General features: G+C 37.7%; 1 protein-coding gene across 1 annotated transcript in view; it reads right to left on the minus strand.

Moving 5' to 3' along the window:
• CDK14 (cyclin dependent kinase 14) overlaps positions 1-27,029 on the minus strand; it is a 544,514-nt gene that overhangs the window by 387,566 nt on the left and 129,919 nt on the right. Inside the window, exon 4 of the mRNA XM_040644288.1 lies at positions 20,169-20,263. Within this exon, the coding sequence (XP_040500222.1) occupies positions 20,169-20,263 (95 nt within the window). The remainder of the gene's footprint in view (positions 1-20,168; positions 20,264-27,029) is intronic.

Genomic DNA, 27,029 nt, shown 5'->3' on the forward strand with positions numbered 1-27,029 from the left:
AAAACCTAGCAATAGAGCCAGGGTACAAATTAACCTGATTTGGAATCCAATGGTTTTATATACAGCCAGTAGGTTTAAGATCATTGTCTTTAAGTCAAAAATAGCACTAGCACTGACTATCACTATTGTTAAAGCACCTACAGTGTGACAGGCCCTGGGCCAAGGACTTCATTTACAATGTCTCATTTAATCCCTATGACAAATTTGTGTGATTGATACTACTGTCATCTCCACTTTATAAAGAAACCGAGGCACAGTTCCAAATCATACAACCAGAAGAAGCAGTTTCAGAATTGTCAGAGGTTGGACTTTAGAACGCATACTCATAAATTCTCTGTGGGGTAACAATAATTACAGCGTGAACCACAGAAGAAAGGTATGTGAGGCACATTCTCACACTACTCCTACATTCAACAAAGGCATTCTGTTTGTATCAGTATATATTTTTTTCAGACACTTGTGATCAAATTACTTACTGTCAAAGCAATGTTTTTGTCAATGTTACTGTCAAAGCTTAGTTTTTTCGAAAATTTTTTTACAAACCTTAAAACATATCAATATATTTTAGAATTGCATTAATAAGTTTTACCTTAATTGTAAAAGTAACACGTTTATGGCAAAATGGTTGGCAATTACAGAAAAAAAAATTGTATCAACAATAATCCCATTATTCTTTCAATGTGTGTATCTTCTAAACCTTTTTTCTCTGTGCAGATTTTTTTTAAATGGTTTCCCACTTTTATATTTGGTCATTTACTTTTTTGTTGTGGTTTAATAATATATCTTTTTACTGGATGAGCTGATATAAAATCCAGGAAGCCTCAAGTTCAAACGAGCTCATACTTTCCTTTTAAGAAAAATGGCCCCAGTATTTCTGTCTTTCATAAATTTTCATGACTTTCATTTTGGTTTATTGGTGAAAGCAACCACACTAGTCAAGCAAGAGACGCCTGACAGGAAACAACTATGGGCCTGACAGGTCACATAGGGGCAGGACCTATATGGGGCATGGTTCCTTCAGTTGGCCTGGCTGGAATTTAGTATAATGGGACTGCTCCATACCCAGTGATGGAAAGCAACCAATCAAATCACCTCCATGATAGATATGCTAGAGATTTTACTCTATGAACCCAAATACGGGACCTTAGATTTGGAAGAACTAAGACCCATGGCTATCGAATGTGCAAGAAAGAACTTCCTAAGTCCTGACTACAAATCTCTATTCCCAAGGGCCATCTGTCAAAGTCTCCTCAAAGCACTTAAAGAGTGTGGTCACAGCATCCCTAAACACTTTCACCAATCATTATATAGTTAATGTTTATTAGTTGAGTATGTATTAAGAGCACTGTGATAGGTACTGAAGAATACATGTATGTGTAAGAGTGCGTGACATACATATGAATATAAGTTACATACATATGAGAGGAAGTAAAGGACATAGAAAGCAAGGCAGTAATTGAATCATCAGAAAAAAAATTATTCTGACATCTGTTTAAATAGTAAGGCTTTATTCGAGACTATTATAATAGGGGAGACAGAGATAGGGCTCAACTCTGAATATAAGAACAAGTGGGGATTTATAGCTACGGGGCAGGTTAGGGGGTCATTCATGGATGGATGGAAAACTACTAAGAAGTGACATCAAGGGTAGGGGGAATCCTGCTACTCTGATCTAACAGGATCCTTGCTAAGGGCAGGCAGGAGCAATCACACAGCAAGGGTGGGGAGATTTTCTCTAAATGGTAGGAATCTTGCTAAAACTAGTCTAGGCAGGTCTGGCAGGGCAGCGGGTTGCCGGGGTTGAGGGTGGGAGGGTGGGGAGGTTGGATTGTTGCAGACAAAGTCAAGGCCTAGTCAGGAAGAGGACTTAGAGGAGCATAACTGAAGTTTAACCAAGGACAGTGTCTTGTCAGAAGGTGGGAAAGTCTCTCAGTATGAGTGGCACTTGAGCTGGACCTTAAAGATGGGACAAGACATGGACATGTAAAAAGGAGAAGTAAGCCACTTACACAGAGGGATCTATAAACAAAGATGCAGAAGAAGGTGGAGAGGCACCCTTCAAGTACAGAGAGTAAAAGCTAGGGAACCACTAACACATGAATCCTAGACTCACGAGGCATCAGGATGCCTCTAGTACACCACAGGATTGATCCAGTAAGGTAATTACACCTTTGATCTTGCCAGACATCAATATTTTTATTACTGGCTAACACTTTTTTTAGGGTAGAGCTCTGAAAGAAGTAAAAGCTAACATATCGACAGTGTTCATCTGAAGAAGTTAAATATCCATTCCTAACCAATAAAGGTCAGTTAACTGAGCTTGTAAGTCTACTAAATGTACTTCATGATATAAATATAGATTAAAACAGACTATAAAATTAATATATTTATAAATATAGATTAACATTAAAACACACTAAAAATTAATACATTTCCAGGATTTACACTGTATCTATATATACAACCTATAAAATATTTGGTGGCAAGTCTTTATTGTAAAGACAAAGAAAGCCAAATACACAATTAGTTAAATGCACCTGTGCTACTTTCAAGCAATAACATGTGAGTTTATCTACATCAAACAAGACATTAGCATCCCGTTTCTAGAGGAATCTTTTTCCCAGGCTTAGTGCTACAAAGGAAAACTGACTGACAAGGTCTTAAACAAAAGGCTATTCAGTGATGTCAAGTCTCAGTCACCAAATCTAGCTTCCAATAAGAAATCTAATTTCTGTTCAGTGAGACATGCTTTGGCCACTTTGAGGAGAAACCACGTTCTATGGCTTTTCTTTGTACTAAATGGCTTTTGCGGATTTTGGCTTCAATAAATACCACATGCGTGAATGAATGAAGTCAACTACTTCAAACAAGGGCTAAACTAGCAAACAGCTACAGATAGGACAGATTTCATCAGCTTCCCCGACAGAATAATTTCTATAACTAAGAAATCACAAAAGTCAGCCTTCCTAAATGTCTCTCCTTTGTGTGTGTTACTCTTCTCAGCCATTAACAGAAAGCTTTCTGGTGTGCTTTTCATTTAAGTTCAAAATGAGTGTTGGAGGATAAAGTCTCTGACTTCTGGGGCAACATATCCTGAAAAGTAATTAGTCATTTACTCAGTTTTCGCCTAAAATGAGGAATGGATACAAATGTCATGACTCTTTTTCCAACTGCAGCAGATGGGAAATCATCAGTAGTCACCCAGTTGAGCAATTCTCTCCCATAACAGAATCTTATATACAAATTCTAGCCCAGAAAATAAATAAAGATTTTAGCTAGTATAATATGCTATCTTATAATAAGTAAAAAGAAAAAAGTAATATATCTGTAAGTTGAGTAAATTGAATAAATGTATCTAAATCTTTCTATGTTAAATACCTGCAAATAAAATAGTTACTTTGTGATTATTTATCATTTTCCTCTTTTTTTCTAAGATTTATTTTACACATGTTCCTTATTTAAGAATGCAATATAGTTATATAAACACAATTACATATGTATAAATAGTACCTATATGTAACCATACATATAGTGAGATATATATATATATATATATATATATATAGTACCTATAGCTACATATGTAGTAATATAAAACTTACTATAAAAATAAACACGATAAAACCAATGTCCCGTTCCATGGTAGATAAACATTTTTGTCTGGTTATAACACATAGAATCACCTTATTCTTAGTTTTTATTCTTTGTTCTTGGTTTTTAAATACACAAATATTTCAAGAAAATGCATCCCTTATTTTCTTCTTTTTACTATGATCTTAAAATCCAGGCCACTAATTATTCAACTGGACTCAGATTATGAATCTCAGAAAGTGAGAAAGCATGATTAATCATATGTCAGAGAAGCATCCAATCCTTATGCTATAAAAATTCACTCATTTTGAATGACTCCGGGGAAGTATGACTGAATTATAAAGGATAATTGGGAAAACAGGGAGATTTACTCATTTCAGATAGATGGAATGGCTCCAACTCTGAAGTAGAATAAGAAAGTGACAGATGAGGAGTTGAGACACCCAAGGTTTCAGGGCAACAATGCTGCTACTCAGGGGTATAAACTTACAGTAAGCCCACCATTCAACCTGTCGACTCTGCTCTCTCCAACTTTCAAAGACAATCTCTGCTACTTGCATTTTCTTTTTCATATATACAGATACATGAATATATGTATATTTGTATATGATATGAATATATGCATATTGATATGTTATACGAATACATGTAACACAAGGGGAAGTTTTTGAAAAATAGAAAGGGAAATATAACTCTGCAGACTGATTGCTAAGTAGCTACTAACATTGTCCCTAACTGGCCACTCAGCTTCAAAAATTACATTTACGATGAAGCATCATTCACCTAACCATAGTTATTAGGCAAAATAACCTTCAATAAAGATGTTCTCTCCAGCTCTTATTAATTAAACAAGCCCCTTTATTAACATATGGGTCAATGGTAAATTAGCTCAGGTCACACCAGCTATCACAAAAATGATTTAAAATTCAATCAAGTCATCTGAAAGTTTATGTGAATAAATACATATAAATAATATAAATGTACCTGCTTAGACACAAATACATAAGAAAGTGACAAAAAAAAAAAAAAAAGAAAAAAGTGCCAGAAAATTTGGCAAGACTCTCAAAGGACACAACAGGTAGAATCATTTTCTCCTCTTAATTCAATTTTGAATGCTTAACTGCATTCACAGCTAGTGCTGGGAATATACTCTGGGTTGGGGGGGCGCTCGAGGGCTCGAGGGTGCTGAGTTTCTGATTTACTCAAAAACCTATTTGAAAGAATTATTTTTTTAAAGTACTGCTCTTACTGTAATATTAGCTCCCCCATTATTTATGAGAAAGACAAAAGGGTTGTAAATGTGCTGGCAGAGAAGTAGAATAAAAAGGTAGTAAGAGACATAGGTGCCACTGAATCTCGGGCCAACGTCCACACAGAGAAAACAGCAACGAAATGGAAAACCTTGTCCGAAATAACTATCTAAAGGAGAGAAAAGGGGAGAAGTGAGTATTCTATTTCATGCAGTCCCTTCTACATGGAAAGCCACAGATCAGCGGGGTGAAGACGGCGAGGGCAGGGGAGAGCTAGGCTGTCACTGTGGAGTTGCCTAGAACAGCGGGGAATATGGGTGATACACGACTAATGAGAAATGAGAAATGAGAGGCGAGGCACAGAGGGGAGTTGTAAGAATCATGGGAGAAACGTACCCTAGAGTTAATCAGTAATAAGAGGGGAGAGTAAGCACAGATTTTAAGTTTTTTCAAAATAAAATAAATAAGTAAAAAAATAAAAGGAGATAAAAATTAAGAACTCAGCTCCAGAGGTGGGCTGAGTGGGTCTGAGTCCCAGCTCTGCCACTTAGCTATGTTGACTGTGGGCAAGTTACTCAGACTTTATGGGCCTCGATTTCTACATCTGTAAAATGGGAGAAATCATCTCATTTCAAAACTTTTCCAAAATTGTTATAAGAAACAAAGAAAAAAGTAATAGCTGACATTCATTTAACATGTACTACATTTGAGACATTTTAAACACTCCAAATGCATTCATTCTAGGAGATTCTTCACAGCTGCATGAAATCAATTCTAGTACTTGCACTATTTTCACAGATGACAAAATGAAGCTTAGCCCAGTGTTTCATATCTTAGCTTTATTTCATGACCCTAAATTACAAAAAGAAAGGTAGGACCGAGAGAGAGAGAAGATGCACAAAAATAGATACAGTCATTTAAAAAGTACAACTATTATCAATGAAGAAAAGGGGGAAAGCAGAGAAACCCATGCGCTACACAGAGTTCAATGATGTATTTAAATTTTTGAAGAACATAAATAAAAATAGAAGAGATATCTAAGAAGAATAATGCTCTTATAGATTTATGTCCTAAACGAGGTGAAACTGGCAACAAAAACTATTTCAGATCTATATATTATTAACACAGGAAAGAGGGAGAGGCATCATTAAAGACCTACGGAATAAAGTTCAAGCGACAGAGAAAACAGTTCCTCAAATTTCCTCATCAAGAACACACTTCAAGTGTTTCCTTAGTTATTTTCTCTCTCTTTCTTTTTACTGATGCCTGGCTCATAATCTATATACATACTGAATTATTTTCTGTCTGGTTTAAAACTAAAACGACAAAATATACTTCTGTCCTTTCTTCTTTCCTTTGCTGCCTCACGCCCTGCATTTCTGCCTCCATCCTCCCCTTTCCCTCTTCAGTCCAAAGCAGATGAGTCTCTAACCTCACCCGTCCCCTACAAGAATTAAGAAAAACCTTCCTAGTAGCAAATTTAATGAATTCTTTTCTGGACCCATCTTTTCAGGACCTTGCTGAATATCTGACATTATCACTCACACTCCCCTGTAACTCCCTGCCTTCCTTGGCATTCGGCTGGTTTTGTGCTGCCTTTCTAGGCAACCCCTCTCAAGAGCCTTTGGTTCTTCTTTCGTCCAACTCCAACTATTGGTGTTCTATTATTCTATCCCCTTTTATTTCACTCAGAGATGAGATCCGTTCTATGTTAATTTAATAATCCTCTGTACTTTACTTTGGGCACAGTCCCAGGTGCCCTTAACTCTCCAGAGCTTAACACTAAAACTTCCCTGGGGACTAAAGCAGACGACGACAACAACCACCATCACCCAAACAAAAAACTCCCACAAAACTGTCACTGTTTAACCCAGCCCATTGCCTTCCCCTCAGCAATTCAGCTTCCTCTGGGATCCCCAATTGGCCTCCTTACTAACGTTTATTTAGTTTCTCAGTATCTCCATATCCCTCTTCTTTCTCCTCAGGGGTTTGATCACACACAACAAAAGCCTTTGGTTGCTTTCCCTGCTTCCTCAGGGGCTTTTTTGGCTGTCTATACCTGTGCTGGCTGCTAAGCTGCTTCAGAATTCACTCTTGTCTGCGCATCAGGTCAATAAGGAATGACTTCTATCTTATTCTCTGTTGAATTACAACAGGGCTCTCAACTATTCACCAAAGTTCCTAGTGTTTACAATTTTCCCTCAGCTTAGACAGTTCTCACAGATCTGTAAGATCATTGATTTAAATCTCTGAAAAGAGAGACTGTTAAGAATACAGCAAGCCCCAAGACATCATTTTGAACTAGAGACAATTATTTTTCAAATTTTCAAAAATTTGTTTATACAGGGAACTATATGTTTATTTCCTTGAACCCCAGAAGGAAGAGGGCACACATTTGCTTGGCTATCAACCACTAAGCATGAAAAATGTCTCATACCTATAATCTTTAAATTTCCTTTCTGTCTCGAGATCTTTTTTTTAAGCTCAGATACATTTCTGCATAAAAGTCACTGAGCGTCTATTATCTTTTCCGTTTTCAGATTCTACTGACAAAGGCAGGTATCACTTTCCAGTTCATTATGAGGCAACAAACAAGAGCCTGAAGTTGAACTTCTCAGGTAACCCAAACATACTTAAGGAAAGTCAGATCACACCCCACTCTTTTCTCCAAAGCCTTCCTTTCTGATCTTGCCCTACCAGATGTTATGTCCCTCAAAAATCATCCCAAACCAACAGTGTCTACAATCCAAATCCTGTACTTGATTACTTTATGCAATTTATAGTTCCCGATTTTTCAAGTACTTGCTATCTCCCCACGATTATAATTTCTAACGGTATCGTGCACTCCTCTTGTATGCGTCAAAGCTAAATAAACTATAAGCATCTGACGAAAACTCATTGACCCTTTGCGCTCTAATAGCACCTGATTTCACCCAAGTGCCAGCTTATTCATTAATTCCTGTTTCAAATTTCCAGCATTGCCAGGATCTTGAATTACTCTGAGCCTATCATTTATAATATGAGCAGTAAGGGATCTGAGTAGGTCACTTGAATTTTAGACTGATCAGTTTCTATTCCACAGTTTCTATTCCATGACCTCTAGACTCCATACTTTGCTGTCTAAGAGAATGTGCTATACCTAAAGATCATTAATCAGTCATGAAACTTTTTAAATTAATGGACAAATCCCCATTAGAGGTTCAATGACAATCACAAACAATTTTTAAAAAGCTCCCAAACATTCACCAAAATTAATGCTTCTATATACTCAGTTAAATTCCATAATAAAGCACTTTAAACAATTTTTGGTTTTTGGCAAAATGCTTTATCAAGTCTCGAGAGGAATAGAGTACTATACAAATAAGGTGATCATATATTTTATCATCCAAATGGAGACACTGAATAGTAAAAACACTGAATTTGTGAAAAGAAACACTATTAATAATAACACAAAGACAACAAGCAAAAACCAGGATTGTCTTAGGCTGACCAGCATGTAAGATGCCCTCTACACAAGGCACCGAACACCAGACTGGGTCCTTGTTCTCAGGAATACATCTAACACATAGCAAGGTTAACCCAAAAAGGCATCAGTGAATATGTGGTCAGAAAAGGTAACTGAAAGAACTCTGTGCAAAGGTGAGATTGAAGATAGAATTCTAGATTAAAATGAAATCCAAACTGTATTTTATGAAAACATAGCCTCCAAATTCTTTGACATTCCTTGTTGAGAGGTCCCATCTATGTCTTCTACCCTTGAACCTGGTCTCTTGGAACACCTGATCAATCAAGTAGGTAAAAGTAACACTGTGCCAGTTCTGGGCACAGGCCTTAAAATGTTGGCAATTACTACTTTTCGTATCTTGGAAGTGTTATTTAGGTCATCTATTCCTTACTGATCTTTCTGCCTGCTGGATCCATCAGGTACTGACAGAAGGGTGCTGAAGTCTCTGACAACAAGAGTGGATTTGTCCATTTCTCCCTTTAGCTCTATCAGTTTTTGCCTCCCATAGTTTGACACTCTATTGTTAGATGCATACACATTCATAATTATTATATCTTCTTGGGAAATTAATACCACTATGTGATGCCCCCTCTTTATCCTGAAGGGCTTCTCAGTCTTCAAAAGTGTCTGCTTAGTATGAAATTAATATAACTACTGCAGCTTTCTTTTAAATAGTGTTAGTAGTGCATATTTTCTATCAATTTACTTTTAATCCAAGTCTTTAAGGTAGGATTCTTGTAAGCAACACGGGCTTGGATCTTGTTTTTCATCCACACTGATGATCTCTTTCACTTGGTGCATTTATTTTTTTTTTTTTTAAGATTTTAATTAATTAATCCAAAAAAAAAAAAAAAGCCAGCGAGAGAGGGAACACAAGCAGGGGGAGTGGGAGAGGAAGAAGCAGGCTCATAGCAGAAGTATTTAAGGTAGGATTCTTGTAAGCAACATGGGCTTGGATCTTGTTTTTCATCCACACTGATGATCTCTTTCACTTGGTGCATTTATTTTTTTTTTTTTTTAAGATTTTATTTATTTATTCGACAGAGATAGAGACAGCCAGCGAGAGAGGGAACACAAGCAGGGGGAGTGGGAGAGGAAGAAGCAGGCTCATAGCAGAAGAGCCTGATGTGGGGCTCGATCCCATAACGCCGGGATCACGCCCTGAGCGGAAGGCAGACGCTTAACCGCTGTGCCACCCAGGCGCCCCTCACTTGGTGCATTTAGACCAACTATACCTTAAGTGATTTGGATATAGGTATATTAATATCTGTCCTGTTTGTAATTGTTTTCTTTTTATTGTTTTGTCCCTTTTTTGCTCCTCCTTTTTCTGCCTCCTCTGATTTTAATTGAGCATTTTATATGATTCTATTTTATCTTCTTAGTGTATCATTTATACTTTTTGAAATCTTCATAGTAGTTGTCCTAGAGTTTCCACAATACATTTCTAACTAATCTAAGTCTAGTTTCAAATAACACTGTATCAGCTCCTGTGTAGCAGAGTGCCTTCTAACAGCGTTCTCCCCTGCAATCATGCACCCCTCGTGATGCTGCTGTCGTCATTCATTTCACTTATCTAAATGCCATAACCTCCCAATACACTGTTAGTATTATTGCTTTAAATAGACAGCACATTTCTAGTTCAACTAAGATGACAATAAAGGATTTTATTTTACTTTTCTTTATTCCTTCTCACTTTTCTTTATAGAGATCCAAGTCTCCAACCTGTTATCATTTTCATTTTGTTTAAAGTACTTCCAAAATTTCTCATTAAGACAAGTCTACTGCCAATGAAGTTCCTCCGTTTTTGTTTGAGAAAGTTTTTATTTCTCCGCCACCTTTGAAAGATATTAATTGCATATAGATTTCTAACTTAGTGATTTTTTAAACTCTTTTCTTAAGGATTTCACTCCACTCTCTTCTTGCTTTCGTGGTTTCTGATGAGAAGTCTGATGAAATTCTTATTCTTTTTCCTCTGTAGGTACGGTATTTCTTCCTCTAGCTTCATTTAAGATTTTCTCTTTGTCTCTGTTTCTCCATAGCTTGAATATGATATGACTAGGTGTGGGGGGGGGTGTATTTTTGTTTTTCAGATTTGTTTATACACAGACATTTACTTGGTGTGCTCTGAGCCTCAGGGATCTGTGGTTTGGTATCTGTCATAAATTTTGGAAAGTCTTCTGCCATTTTTACTTCAAATACTTCTGCTTGATTCTTTCTTCTGCTGGTATTCCAATTATGCATATGTTACACTTTTCAATATTATCTCATAGTTCTCAGACATTTTTATTTTTATTGTCCTTTGTATTTCAGTTTGGAAGGTTTTTTTACTCACCTGTATTCAAGTTCTTTGACCCTTTCTTCAGCTGTGTTGAAGTCTACCGAGCACATCAAAAGCATCTTTCGCTTCTAAGTCTTTTTAAAAAATTCTCTTTTCTTTTGATTCTTATAGTCTTTCTTTTCTCATTTCTCTGTCTGCATTGCCATCTTTTCTTGATTTTTATCCATTTACACTTTTAATATATTAATCACAGTTATTTGAAGTCCCTCTCAGACAATTCCAACATCTGTGCTATATCCAAGTCTGGTCTGTCTTTTCAGGCTGTATTTTTTCCAATCTTTTGGAATGCCTTGTAATTTTTTGTTGAGAGCCAAACCTAAAGATTTATGTTAACCTGGCCATGTTTACTGTTTGTTGTAATTGCTTCAAATGAGTCCAGTGTTCCTGTTTTTGTCTTCTCCTAACTTGAGGCTTCCATTAGTACTCCCCCTCACAGAGAGTCTCTGTCTTGCAACCCTCTCAGCTATAATCTACTGTTATTACACTGGAGTGGCGGTAAGGTATGAGGGAGTATGAACATTCTCAAAGCTTCTGAGTGAGTCTGAATTCATTTAGTGAGCCTGCATCGTGGGATGTGACCTTCACAAGTGTTTCTCTGGTAGTACAGCTTTTTTTCCCCTCCTTTCAACCCCCTATTTTCTTCGCTGACTGCAGTGTTCCCAATCTATTTCCTTGAGGCCCTGATCATTACTGAGTATGGTTTCTTGCACGTATGTGAGACAGAAAGGCTGGACAGAGTCTGAGTGGGAGAAGCTCCCTTCCATCACCTGGGATAAGGCTGGTTTCTGTGCTGGAGAATACTCTGGGTGTATTTCATGATTATTCTTCCTCTTCCCCTGCCAGAGCCCCAAGGGGATCTTTCCATGATCTTCACTGTGAGAACTCTGTGGGGTTCCTGGAGGCAAAACCCAAGAAAGTGTGGGGGCCTCCCTAAGACTGCAGTGCTCAAGAGTTCTCACTCTCGTGCTCGACCACAGCCCATCTCCAGCAACTCATAAAAATTACCTTTTAAGTACCCTTTTCAGTTTATGGCTTCAGCAGCTTGTGCTCCTGGTGAGGAGACTGGGGCTATTTCTATCCCGATATGTCGTCTCTCCAGAATTTAGTATAGTGGTTTGCCCTGTGGCCTCCATTCTCTGGTGAACTGAACCAAAGTTTCACATGTTCAGTTCACCAAGCCTTTCCTCTTTGAAAGGATGGGAGCATCAGCTTCCAAGCTCTTTACATGTTGGAGCTGAAGCCAGAAGTCTCACTTCCCAGGTTTGGGGATGCTCACTCAAGAGAACCCAGTCACCGTGCTGTAAGAAAGCCCAAGCCCTGAGAAGAGCCAGCACCAACTTGCCAGCCATGTAAGCCACGTTGGCAATGGATCCTTCATATTTCAGTCAAGCTGCACAAAATGATACCACAGGGAGAAGAAACAAACTTTTCCCACCCTTCTCCAATTGCAGATTCATGAGCAAAAAAATTATAGCTATTGTTTTAAGTCTCTAAGTTTCAGAGTGGTTCATTTTGCAGTAATATATAAGCAGAACATTCCTAACATGATCCTCAAGGCCTTAAAGATTTCTCAAAATTCAATTCATACCAATCTCCCCTGAACATACCCCATGTCACATGGGGCTCGCTGAGTCTGTAGAATACCCCAAGCCCTCCTTGGGGTCTGGCCTGAAGCACTCCTGTCCCTAAACTTTCCCTGGTTGGTCATATTTCCTTTGGATCTAGGAGTAAGAGTCGCCTCCTCAGCAAGACTGCCACTGTCCCTCCATCTAAAGCATGCTTATTGCTCTCCCCTGTCACGCAAATACATATAACCCACCACTCTCTTTTTCTCACAGCTCTCTTTTCTTTTATGCGATTGCAATTACAGAGATGCCTGATGGCTTGATTCGTTTTTATATCCCCCTCTAGATGACAGGTTCCATGAAAAGAAGAACTTAGTTCTGCTCGCCATTACATATCCATCGCCTGGCCCAGTACACAGAATACACTACGGTCTTGGTAAATGTCTCTAAAGGAAAGAGCTCTTTTAACCAGACATGACACACACACACACAAAAACAAACAAACAAACAAAAACAAAAAAGAAAGAAAGAAAGAAAGAAAGAAAGAAAGAAAGAAAGAAAGAAAGGAAGGAAATGTGAACCGCCTCTATGCATCCCTTGTTTAGACCAGGGCTTCCCGACCTTGGCACTATTGACACTTTGAGGCAAATAATTCTTTGTTGTGAGAGACTGTCCTATTCATCTGTAGGACAGTTCACAGCATCCCTGGCCTCTAGATGCCAGTAACACCACCACCGCTCCCTAAGTTGTGAAAACCAAAAATATTTCCAGATATATCAAATGTCTCCTGAGGAGCAACATTGAGAACCAGTCGAGAACCACGGGTTTAGAAAGGAAAGATGCTACTTCCCCAGCATCCTGGTTGAAACTAAAAGAATCACAATAATAATGAAGCAACTCAGGAATGTGGGTATGCTTTAAACTGAAAACAATCTTATCATAATATCCTTCCCCTTGATGTCCCCAAAAACCACTTAGGCTGAACTATGGAGAAAGATTCAAGAAGCCCTGACAGTACGATAATTGGAAATTCTACACTAGCTCTTTTGAAAAATTCCTCCACTAACCCAAAAAAGCCTCCATTTTCACCAGCTGGCCAATCTGATATATGACCACAATTCTGAAGACAGCAAATATCACAGATTCTTTTGAGAGTCTCCTAGTCAAATGATCAAAGGACTCTGGTAATAAAAATGGCTAACAGAGGCCGATACATTTAAACATTGTCTAATAGGAAAGTTATTCCTGCATAGTTTAGTCTAATAATTGAAATCATGCTTCTTGCCTAAACAATATCCTCATTGTCGCTTTTGTCAAAAAGATCAGGCACTGTTTGTTTATCTGCTGCCAGCTAAATGAAACCAGCTGTACCAATGAACCAGACTCCAATGCCTTGCATTCTTCCTCTAAAGGAAGTCAGGGAAGAATCTGCAATTTGAATAGACTTTAGGGTTTTTTAATTAGCAGATTTGGTGGGTGGGCTATTATCCTCCTTGGCCTAGGTAAGGATAAGAATTCTGCTTTTTCAACTTTCACCTAGACAGAAGGAACACGGGATCTGAAAATCACAAGGCGTAAACTCATTTACTCCATTAGCTTTTTTCTTTCTAATCCAATTGCTCTTGTTGTACATTGCAACGCTGTATTTTGTGCATTAAATTACAAAGCTAACACTGATAGCATTATCATACTATGATGCCATTTTCATACCCTGTGATTAATAGCGTGGATACAGGCTTGATCTTTAATGCGAGTGGTGATAATAAGCTTTGGCCTGTGGACCCAAAGTCTAAAAGAAAATCAGAGCAGACCTAATGAGAAACAGAGATTGGGCCTCAGGAGCTCATAAAATGTAATCAGATTTGCCTCTTTTGTGGTAGGCAACCTCTCCGGATGCTGGAGAACAGCGTGACAGTGCAGGTGTCAACACTGAGGATTGAAACTTCAGTGAACCAGGAGTCCAGCGTTTTCCATCTGGGGATTTCTGATTTTTAGAATTCTTCAAACTCCTCCTGATAGTGTTTCAATGGGGTTGACCTTCAGGGCAAGCAGTAAGAGGCACCTCTTTAATCCCACAGATTCTGAAAAGGTGGTTAAACTGCCAGAGCCTTTCTTCTTGCTGCTGCTTGTTTTAATTAACAGCATTTCTTCCCCCCTATTCCTCCTGGGGCTTTGAAGCACTCTTTGAAATGTGTTTAGTAGAGTTCAGTCTTGGTTTGGCATAGTCTCTCAATTTATGAGGTCGTTTAATTCAAGTTCAATTATTCAGCACAAATTGGCAGAATGAAATGCTAAAAGAAGATTGGCACTTTCAATCACATAAATCTCATGTTACATAAAGTGAGCAAATTCGTCCATTGTTCTTGTTGACCTCTGAGATAACAATTTACGGCTGGCGCAGACCAGTGCGGGCAGGCTTCTCTGCTTAGCAGGCTCCCGCAGGAGTAACACTTTGGCAGCATCACCTCAACAGAAACGGAAGATAAGCAGAAAAAAAAGACCAGAAATCAGGACCATCTGTGGGATGACTTAGTCTAAATAAGTCGAATACTCTAATTCCAGAGATGGAACAAAGAGCAGGTTTTTCCTTCTCTAAGTGACACAAAGTATGAGAAAATCAAAAGCAAGCATCTGCAGCCTCGCATCCCCCCTAGGTAAGTAGGAAGGTAAGAAGAGGACTTTCCGGGCAAGAGGAAAGGTTCATAACTTCTCAGCGCTCGTGGCGGGGTGCAGAATGGGGGAGCAGGGGGCTTCAGACATCGAGGAGAGACTTGGGTGTGCGCTGCCTGTAGATCCCAGTACACTGAGGAGCATGTGGTCCCACCACATCTCAAGTGTGACGTGGCTGCTGTGGTCCGAGCTCTTATCTGCAATGGCCAGGCCTTCATGGGTGCTCACACATAAACCACCACCCAGCCTGCCAAACTACACTGCTAAAAACCAATTCCACTTTAACACTCAAACGTAACACTTTTTGCTTAATCAAAATCTGCACAATAATCAAAATGAATCAGTTTGCTCTTCCTTTAAGGTTCCCAGTCTTTTTTTTTTTTTTTTTAAGATTTTATTTATTAATTTGACAGAGAGACACCCAGTGAGAGAGGGAACACAAGCAGGGGAGTGGGAGAGGAAGAAGCAGGCTCCTACCGGAGGAGCCTGACGTGGGGCTCGATCCCAGAATGCTGGGATCACGCCCTGAGCCGAAGGCAGACGCTTAACGACTGCGCCACCCAGGCGCCCCAAGGCTCCCAGTCTTTAACAAGTTTAGTGGAGAGTCTGATAACAAACGGTGAAAATATATTCGTTTGGGGACCACAGCCCAGAAGACAACTGTCCCAAGGATTCCTATGAATACACACAGTGATGAGGGAGGCTTGATTTAAAAGCACGGAGGCTTAGTATTATATTCTCTAGCTCCATGTCCTTGCAAATGGCAAGATTTCATTATTTTTTTATGCAAAATAAGTCAGTCTGAGAAAGACAAATACCAAATGATTTCACTCATATGTGGAATTTACAAAACAAATGAGCAAAGGGAAAAAAGTAAGAGACAGAGCGTGAGAGGGAAATCAAGAAACAGACTCTTAATTATAGAGAACACACTTATGGTTACCAGAGGGGAGGTGGGGGGCAGGACTGGTGAAATAGCGATGGGGACTCAGGTGGGCACTTGTCATAATGAGCACAGGGTGATGTAGAGAAGTGCTGGATCACTATATTGTACAGCTGAAATGATCATAATACTGTATGTTAACTAACTGGAATTAAAATAAAAACTTTTTTAAAAAATTAAAAAAAATAAAAGCACATGAGGCTGTGCATTTGATCAGTCACCCCTGGAGAGAACATATTTAAAATACTTTACTCAGCATTATCCTCTCTTCCTTCCTTTTGAAAACCCTACACCATTTTACCTGGGCCTTTTTTACTGCATTCTAGCTCATATCAAACACACTACGTTCTAACTTATGTTGAGTTATTTAGGCATATGGACCATCTCCCTTCAAGACTGTGAAGTCTCCTGAGGTCAGAATCTGCATGTGATTCACCTCTTCTTCACCTACAATATAAAAAGGGCATAAAAACAACATAATAAACATTCATCATTAGTTAAGCAAGCTCAAAAAAATGTTAACAAGTCTCTTAACGTACAAAAGTCCCTGGGAAAATCCTTCAAAAGTAAGAAGATGATTTTGAGGTGCTAAATTAAAGACATTTTTAAGTGGTATATATTTTTAAATGCAAAGTATTATACAATGCATTATTTTTTAAATCTAATATTAAATGCTACAGGAATTTAAAAGAGAGAACACACTCAGGAAACCAAACCAGGATAGAGATTCATAGTCAGAGTGATGACAAACCGCCTCCCTTCCCCAAACATAAACACACACACACACACACAAAGTACGCACAAAGTAAGCTCAAGAACACTGGTTTAAAAAAAAAAAAAAATTCTACTCAAATATGAAAATGTGGGAAATCCAAAGCTTTTATTAAAAAAATTAAAAAGCTTGTTTGTGAGTTTTGTATGTTGACATGGTTGCAGTACCAGCCATATTCTTCAGAACCAAGCTCCCCTACTTTTTTTAAGATTTTATTTATTTGTCAGAGAGAGAAAGCATGAGCGCACAAGCAGGCGAAGGGGCAGAGGGAAGGGGAGAAGCAGACTCCCTGCCAAGCATGGAGCCTGATGCCCGGGCTCCATTCCAGGACCCTGGGACCATGACCTGAGCCACTCAGGCGCCCCGAGAACCAAACTCTTTACCAAAGGAGCTACACAGTATAGAAATCTCGGCCAACTTCTTCCCAATGTGTCCCTACAAGAATAAGAAATTCAAGATAATTTAAGGTAATAAAAAGCCCCTCTATTCCCCCTAAAGTTTCTAAACTATAGCTACCAGCAACTACACCTAAATCAACAAGTACACAAACATTTGGGGGGTGGGAGGAATCTCCTTTGCCTGTATTATTTAAAGAAGAACCATGAAATAAAAGATGACTCAAGATACACCATAAATAGTAAAAAGAAGAACACTGTCATGAAGGCAGTGCCAAATTACTGAGGTTTGAAATGTGTGTTATAGATTGAATTATGTCCTCCAAAAAAGATACACTGGAGTTCTAATCTCTAATACCTCAGAGTATGACATAGGTTCTTTGGAAACAGGGTAATCAAGTTAAAATGAAGTCATGCAGGTGGGCCCTGATCCAATATTACTAGTGTCCTTGTGAAAAGGGGACATTTGGATACAGACACGCACAGGGAGAACACCATGTGAACAGGAAGGCGGAGACTGAGGGGACACGTCTACAAGCCAGAAGTGCCAAGGACTGCCAGCTCACCGCAGAGGCTAGGAGGGAAGTGGGGCACAGATTCTCTCCCCTACAGAACCGTCAGAAGGACCCAACTCTGCCAACACCTTGGTCTGAGACTTCCAGCTTTCAGAACTGCGAGAAGATAAATTTCTGTTGTTTAAGCCACCCAGTCGGTGGTACTTGGTTTCGGCAGCCCTAGCGAACTAATACAGCGAGGTTCCCGGCAAAATCCCAACTTGACCCGTGTGATTCAAGGCGCATTTGCAAAAGGCTCACAAACTAAAAATTAATGAGCTCTCTACAAATGGCAGGCAACTTTACTACAAGATAATGACAGCTGCTCTTGGAGAAGATGCTAAAGATAATGTTTAAAGATGGAGGCAGGGGTGCTGACATGTATGGGAGAGTGGTGAGGAGTCCCGGAATGGGGGACACAACATTTTACTGGCTATTTAAAATACAGACTTAAGGGGACACACCAAACAAACTCAGCTCTCAAGCCTTGCTAGACAGCACATAACTGTTGTGCTCTGGCCTGACCTTGCCACCCTAAAGCAAGCAAGCACAGGCAACCTGTCCTCCCTTACAACAGGTGAGTGGTCAATGGCTTTCATCTCCACCTGGAGGAAATTAAATGCAGCATGTGACCAGCAGGCTTGAAACTGCTTGAGAAATGCTGACAAGATACATTTAGGCCTTCTGGAATGAAGAGTATTAACTGTCTGGAGCCGTCCTTCTCAAAGACTGCAGACACTTAAAAGGCAGACTTTCTTTTATTCGAGCATAATAAATGGAGGATTTTTCAACTATCTCCAAGATTTTGACATAAATCACAAAGTAAAACATTTAATAGAGTTATTAACTTACATTTGGAAATCAGCTGAGCCCATATTTTTTGGGAAGGCACTTCAAAGTAATTGGTGTGTTTCCTTATAATGAAATAATATGTTTGCTTCTGTTTGATTCATGATTACAACAAGCCAGAGCATATGTGAGAACCATCTGGAATATTCAACAAGGACCAAGGCTTTCCAAGGAAGGCCTTATACTGTGCAAGCAGTATTGTATAATGATTAGGAAAAGAATGGCTGCAAACCAGAGAGACGCAAGCCAAAGACAAGCTTTGCCACCAACCAACTGTGTGGACTTGGACAAGAGGCGACTCTCCAAGCACCAGGATTCCTGGTCAAATGGAGGTGATAATTACAGGAACTATCTTTATAGGGCATCATGAGAAGTGATGAGACAATGGATATACCATACATTATACAAACTAATTGCTTAATCCAGTGTAGTGATCCTTATAAACATTAAATGTATAAGTAATTTTTATATATTAGAGAAATAACTATTTTTCTTTAGGAAAGAATATAAAGTTTCACACACAACCTCTATTAAAATTTGCTCAGCAATATTCTATAATGCTCAGGTACCCTAGTTAAGTCACTACCAGTCCTCTAGATTTGACTTGGCTTTTTTATTCCCCATCATGTTTCTTTTTCATTCAAATTTTTTTAAAGTTTTTTTTTTTGGTAAATATCTAAAATCTCAAAATTAGTACTACTATTTGTTACTATATTATCCCTGCATCCTTACTTACATATCTTCCTTTGTCAGAAATATTTCTTCATCTTCTTAAAAAACATAAGCAAGGTATAAGACTACATTCCAGAAAAGCCAAAGATTACCTAAATGGTCAAAATTTCCAATTATGTGTTTAGAATGTTCCTTCAGAGAATTTTCCATTACATGTTTCTAGGTAATTAATTAGGTTAGAATTTCCTATCTTCCATAATGACTTAAAAGAGAGACAAAAACAGGGATGGTTCAGAAAATTATTTTTCAACATTATTTGGTAATGTTATCAAGGTAACGCAAGGTTTGTATCTCTTTATTTATTATTTGAGAAACAGCATTACATTTCTACAAGCCACCAAATACAATAACTCTGCATTCTCAATCAATGAGAGAGAGGGAGGAGGCCTATCAGAAACATATGGGGTAAGCTTTTCAAGAATCCAAACCCGTACCCGACCCCAGGATAGCATGGGTGGGGGGGCAGATATCAACAGGAGGGAAGGTTGTTTCTCCATGTGAAAATATATGTAGTATGATGTCAAAGTACACAGGTAGGAAAAAAGAAAAAGTCTGTTTTTTTTTTTTTTAATTTAGTGATTTCTTCAGATGGAGTAAAAGCTCAGTTAAAAAGACATAAGAATGGCCAATATATTTGATTTTGTCAAATCAGTACTCTTATTCTTAAGCAAACACTAAACCTCCAGAAGAAATTAATCATACCATTCACCTGGAAACGAATTCTCATTTGAGGATTCCAGCCTCAATGTTGGGGAGGGGGGGCAGGGGTAGGACAGAAAAGATAAATTGGATAAGTCTGTAAAATTGTTTGCTAGCAGGGAAAACCAATACTGCTGACTTTTACACTTCTTAAAACAACAACAAGAACAAAAACTGAGAGGGAAAAGCTACTATATATTAAAAGAGAATTATTTAAATAAATTAATATTATTGATCGCTAATAATCTGTATTAAGAGATCAGGTACATTTTAAATGTGAAATATTAAAAAGCGAATGAACTTACTTGCTTTTCCCTTTGTATACTGTAGCATAAGATCCTTCCCCTAGTTTTTCCAGTTTTTCGTATGAGTCAGCTTTTCCGAATTTGGGACTTGTCGGCTAAAAATGGAGCAGAGGGTAAACAAAACAGATTGTATCAAACTAATTGATAATAAATAGGCCAATTTTGCTAAAAATGTATAGATTCTGTCACTTTTTTAAATAACTTTTTTCTGTCATAAGAATATTTTATTCTAAAAAACAACATAATAACTATTCAGGATACGAACTCAGAAAATGCAAATGACACAATGTAGAAAGTTTAAATTTACCCATAATCTGTCCACCAAGAAAGAACCACCATTAATATTTTGATATCTCTTATTCCAGTGCTATCTATATGCTGACCACTGCTTTTTTACATAAATGGGATTACACTATACATACTGATTTTAACCTGTTTTTCCCACTCAACATATTATGAATATTTTCCATGTTATTATATAATCTTCTAAATTAGGGGCTGGCTAGTCTAAACTACCACGTGTTCATCCCACAAACTTAGAAAAGTTTCTTTTTTTTTAATGGGGGGGTGAAAAGAAGAATAAAATTTCATAGCACGAAGAGATTATATATGAAAATCAAATTTCAGTGTCCACAAAGTTTATTAAAAAACAGTCATGCATGTTCATTTCCATACTGTCTTATGACTTGGAAGCTACAACAGAGTTGCAGCTGCAGCAGAGACGATACAGCCAACAAAACTGAAAATATTTACTCTCTGACCCCTGTTATAAATCGTGACTGTGTAATATCCGGCCAGATTAAGGTACTCCTCCAATACCTCTTAGCAACAATGCAAACAAATAATCAGATGTGTCTCTCAGATATTACTCATTGACACAAAGGGAACTGTCTTATGTATTATAAACCAACCCTTAAGGTTTTGCCACAGCAAATAACTCTTCCTAAAGACATGGTACATTCCATCAAGATGATAAAAGTGCTAAAAGTGAGTAATCTCATCACTCTCGCTGTCCCCAGCTCCCACCTCAACTTTTACCAGACAAGAAGTGGGTAGTGCCATGCTCCATGGGGCAAGTTATCTATTATTTGAATGTCACTATAAAAGGGTACTATCAAAACATATCAGAAAATGATAATTATATGAGGAGTTAAAAGCCTCTTAAAGGGATTATCGAATCTCAGTTATAAACACATAAATAATTGATAAAAAGTTGCTGGTGATTGTGTTACTGCATAATTAATGAATTTCAGAAGCTCAGGAAAAGAACTTCTTGCAGAAAGTTTACAGAACACTATCCTCGAGCATGTGCTCTTATACCACTTTTGAAAAACATAACATAAGGGCAGTGGATCAGACTCCCACCATTTATAAAGATACTGTGTGGCAAGTTGAACACATGCTTCTTACCTCCTTCCCACCCAAAATGCCACACAGTGACTGAGAAGATATTTTTCAAAAATAATAAATCAGAAACAGGAATGGGAAACAAGAAAAAGTGCCATTTAATCAGAAATTTTGAGAAATTCTGAAAGACAGACAGTAATCAGAATCAAAACTTCAGAGAAAAGACTAGGGCAACCTAAAGCCCCAACCTGTAGTAGAAGACTATTACAGATAAAAGAAGCAGGAGTCTCCAGGTAAATGTGAAACTAATCAACACAGCTGAGCACGGGGTGTCCTCCCAAGCAAACTGCAGGAGCATCTGCACAGAGGAGACAGCTGAGAGTGTGGGTATTCAGGCGAGAGGGGCAGAGCAAGGACAGAAGTAGCCACTGCCTAGAAAAAGGATGACAGTCTCCCTATCCCCAAGCTGTAACCCCTGCCTCATTCATACGATCAATACAGATGATTTACAGAAAACTGAATAAGCTGACAGCAATTCTCAAATACAAAAATGAGTACATAATCAAAAATCACAAATCATTTCAGGAAAATCAATACCTGGGGGGAAGAAAAGCATAAAATTTAATGGGCAAAGAAACTAAAATCCTGGTAAGAGAGTGACACTGGAAAGAATAACTTTGAAAAAAAATAAGCAGTATGTTCAAAGAGATTTCAGAAGATATTACCTCCTTTTAAGAAGAAACAATTAGAGATTTAGAGAGTAAATACTTAATCAATGAAATAAAATATTCAATGGGCAGTGAATAAAAGAATGGACATACATGAAAAATGATAAGCTCAATGTCTGAATAGAATTCTCCTAGAAAACTTTAGGGACAGGTTGCATCTAAATAGAAAAACTATCCAATCAGCATAATATTCTCACAGACAACAATTACTACAAAAAGACAATTAAGCAACATTTCCAAAATAAATAGCGAAAATGATTCCGAATCACTAATACTATACTCAAAATAGTCCTGTCAGTGGGATGGAAAAGCTGCAATTTTGCCCCCTACAGAAAAAAATCTAAATATAAAATTCTGTATTATCTCGATATAAGCAGCGCAGAAAGACAAGGGACCCTAGGAAAAAAGATGCAAGGGCAGGCTGAGATTTTTTCAACTGATCAGGCCAGACTGCAGAAGCTGAGTAACTCCAAATGCATATGTTTCAGTCTGTTTCTTAACTCTTCAAAGGTCATCACAAAATAATATGAATTGGATATGAATGGATACACAAATTCCAAACAAATTAGGGAGAAAGGAATAGAAGAACACAATGTAATGAGGAAAGGGATGAAAAAAAAAAGTGAAAGGTCAGAGGACGGGGTGCTCAAGAAGAAAACACCTTAAGTAAAAGTTCATAAAATAAGAACTTAAGTTTAAACGTATCAATCGTGTAAAACATACCAATTGTATCGATTATAATAAAAATAAATGAACAAATTTCCTCTATTAATAGAAACTTCTCAGATTGAAAAAACAAAGAAAGTCTCACAATATGCTATTCAGAAAAGACAAAATTAAAATGAGTAAATCTGAAGAAAAAGGAGTAAAGGGAAAATACAGCAAAAAAGTAATTTTACAAAATAATGCATTATCACAATATTGATGGCAAACAAGCTAGAATTCATAAAACAAATAGATTAAATTAGTATATCCCATAATAATCATGAACTAGTACGAGTCAAATAACATAGTTTTGAAATGTATGAAACAATGGCTGGTAGCAATAAAATGAGAAATTGTCAAATTCACAGTGATAATGGGCAACACTACATCACTCAGACATTAACAAAGCAAGCAGACAAGGAAGAAGTTAAGGGATTTATGAGTTTGAATATGACAATTATCATTTTAATCTAATACACATATTAATATATATTAATATATATTCTTTTCAAGCACACATTTAACAAAAAAATGACCACTTTCAATATTTCAAAACTGCAGAAACATCTTAAGTTGCTTTTTCTGAAAACAATGCAATAAAATTAACAATTAAGAACAAAAGGAAAACAGAAATAGTTTAGCCATGTGAGTGAAAAAGAAAATCAAAATTGAAAATTCATAAATAAATATGTGGCACTAAGGACATGACATTTTAAGACCCAGGGGATACAGTCAAATCAATACATACAAGAAAAGGTAAATATATATGCACATACTAGAAAAGAAGAAAGGTTCAAAGTAATACGAATTAGACATACTAAGAAGGGATTAATAAAGACAATGGACCACGTATTCTTTTCTTCAAGAAACTTGTAAGGTACAAACCATGTGCTGAGTTGAATCAAGTAAAACTTAATGGAAAATTACATTCAAAATCGCCTGACTAGTCCTGTGTGGGTTATGTTCTCATGCATTTTTCATCACTGGGAAACAGCTTGTGAATGTCACACTTTACCATCACCCTCCTGAGCCCAAGTTTTAAATAGAAATTTTAAAACCTATATTAAACTTCAGTATAAAATGATCTTCAATGGGGAAAATATTGTGTTCACAGTTCCACTCTAAATTATTTAAAATTAGAATGAGAAGTCTGTGTTTGCTTTTGTGCTCCTTTAAGAATAAATCTAATCTAAGTTCAAGAAAAAAGCAGCAGCAGCAAATTACGTCTTTACTCCTATTAGGAGATAAACTGCTAATGCGTATTTACAGCAAGTACAAGACATAGTCACACAAAAACTGGTAGAAGAATAGGAAGCCAGTATTTTCTCCTCTTGAAAAGGCACAAATACTTTTAATATATTTTACTCTTCATAAACTGCCTTATATATTAGAGTTGATGTAATCGTTTTAAGATACAGACCACACTAAATGTTCTACTCGAAGAAAGAATTGAGGAAATCAGAAAAACAAGGAGAATATGCTTAAAAAAAACAAAACAAAACAAAACAAAAAACCCATTTATCCATAAGAAAAATCAAGTAAAAGAAGATGCTAATGGCACAAAGTATTCTATTTATCTAATTAAATGGATTTGGACGCATTAAGTGCCATGGTTCATGTACACCTTATTAATACTGTCTTGGCAGAAAATTAGTATTTTGCCACATTTGATGCTAAGACAATCAATGTTATTTTCCCTGTGAAACTGGTATGTATACATTGTGGAAATACACTGTAATCTACAGATCAATCACGCTAGCTTCATAGCTCCATATACACACAATGTCTCTCTAAAAATTTTTATCTACAAAAGAATGGGCCTATGGAATAGGGCATGTCTTTAAGATAGTCCGAGCTTTAGGAGTTAGATTCTTGTAAAGTCAGTCCCCTATTTTAAGTAACCAGGAATGTTCTGATCTGTAATTACTATGCATATAAATAAGGAATCCAACTGCTTAGTCATTAAAGAGCCCAATAATAAAATCCTTCCCATCAAATGAGTGAAATTAAGAATAATTCAGAAGGAGAGTTCCTATTTTCTTTGATAATTAAAGTTCAGGCCTTTGGTTTGCCTATTTTTTTTCTTGCAACTTTATTAAATCATCACATTTAAATAGACGCTAGATCAAACCCATATGTAGTCAACCCTAAGTATTATCTTAGGCTCTTTGCTGTCAGGTGCACGGGTGGATTGGAAATAGCTTTATGGGGCAACTGTTCTCTGCTTATCATTTCCCTACTTAGAGTGCAGGCTTGAGATAGCACTTTACAGGACTGGAAATACAGAGGGCTAATCAGCAATTACTAACTAACGCTAACTGCACAGAGATGTGGAATTTAATGAGATAATGTAAATACATTTTTTAAAAAATAGAATAAAGGTACAGAGAACCATCAATTGTATGGACCAGTGGAGGGGAACATTGGCATAGATAATGAAAAAATGAAGATAATATTGCAGCTGAATGGTGCCTGCCATCCTGCCATGAAGGAGATGTTCATGGCCTTTGCTAGCTCTAGTTCACTGTTTGCGTAATTAACAATGACAGCTAGTTAATATCAAGTGTTAGCTATGTGCCTGGCTTTGAGCTAATCACTTCAAATACAGCACCTAATTTTAATCCCTATAAACATTACCCTGAGGTTGGTTCTATTAGTATCCTCATTTGAACATGAAGATTTTAAAGACTGGAGAAGTAAATAATTCAGCTAACATCCTGTAGCTAAAGGCAGAGCCAGAATTCAAACCAAGTTAATTAGAATCAAGGATCTCTCTTCTTTACCACTACTGCACTGATGGAATCTTCCCATGAAGACCTAATGCTCATGGAAGAGGCATTAAATCATGCTTAAATTTGTCATCCACTGAAACCCTGTTCCTAAAAGCAGGGATGTAGTTTTGAACTGCATTTTTATAAACTGCATGAGTATACCTCTATGTACATTCTAATGATACCATAACATTGCTATAGGATGTCCACAGTTTCATACTGAATTCACTAAAGATTGATTTTAACCTTGCTTAACATTACAGATGACGCCCTGAATTGCTCTACTGTATTATACTATAATTTTGAGAGTGGATGTGAGGGTCAGGTGGGAAGGATTCATGTGGCCTGATTAAACAAGAATTTCAAGTGAAATCTTCCTTTGCTAATTTTTCTTCTGCCTTTGATCTCAGAAAGAGACTCTATCATCCTGTATTTCTAGACCCATTACACAGTCACTCTAAGGTAATCCACAGTTGATGGATAACTTGGTTACAAAATAGATCTAGATACTACACAGAGAGATAGATCCAAGTGCCACAGGTGGTAACAACCAACAAGGGGGTTTGGTTCTATCCAGGAATGTTCTAGTCCCCACAAGACGGAGGCAATGCCAAGATAAGACACACACACACACACACACACACACACACACAAACACACACCTGCCCAAGGATAAACACCTGAGAACTGAAGTGGGACTCTCAGGTTTGCACCTTCTTCCCCTCTTCAGATTGGGCCTGCCTATCATGGGATACAAATTTATCTGGAGATGGGAGGAGGTACATTTGGAAGACTCTGTGGTGGAAGGTATAGAGGACCTGAATCTAAATATGAATTTCTGAAAATATGTTCTTTTTAAGCTTAGCTTTTGATAGCACAGCTCAATGAAATCCCTTCTAACTTGGGCTAGCAAGCCAAGCAGTCTCCCGCATCACTTCCAATAGCTCTAGCCATTGAGGAGCACAGCTGGGATGGAGGGAGTGGTAGGAAAAGGGGAAAGAAGCTTGCCCTGCTGGTGCCAGTATCAAACACTACCCAGGGACAAGGCCCAGGAAGAGCAGGCACTCAAGAAATGTTTGAAACAAATAAAAGCTTTCAAATACGTCTTCAAATATACCAATTCAAATAAAATCACATTCTTTAGATTCTGCCTGAATTTTAAAGTGCCACTAACTAGACAAATTCAGGAAGTATACAGAGGAATGTGATGGTCTCTGAGGTCAAGGTACTCTTGGTTTCTTGATGTCGGTCGTGATTCCTAGCAACGACCAGTATGTGAACAAGGCAGCAATATATACCTACTTGGGAAG

The sequence above is a fragment of the Ursus maritimus genome, unplaced genomic scaffold, assembly GCF_017311325.1.
Source record: "Ursus maritimus isolate PB19 unplaced genomic scaffold, ASM1731132v1 scaffold_3, whole genome shotgun sequence".
In the NCBI taxonomy this organism is placed as follows: domain Eukaryota; kingdom Metazoa; phylum Chordata; class Mammalia; order Carnivora; family Ursidae; genus Ursus; species Ursus maritimus.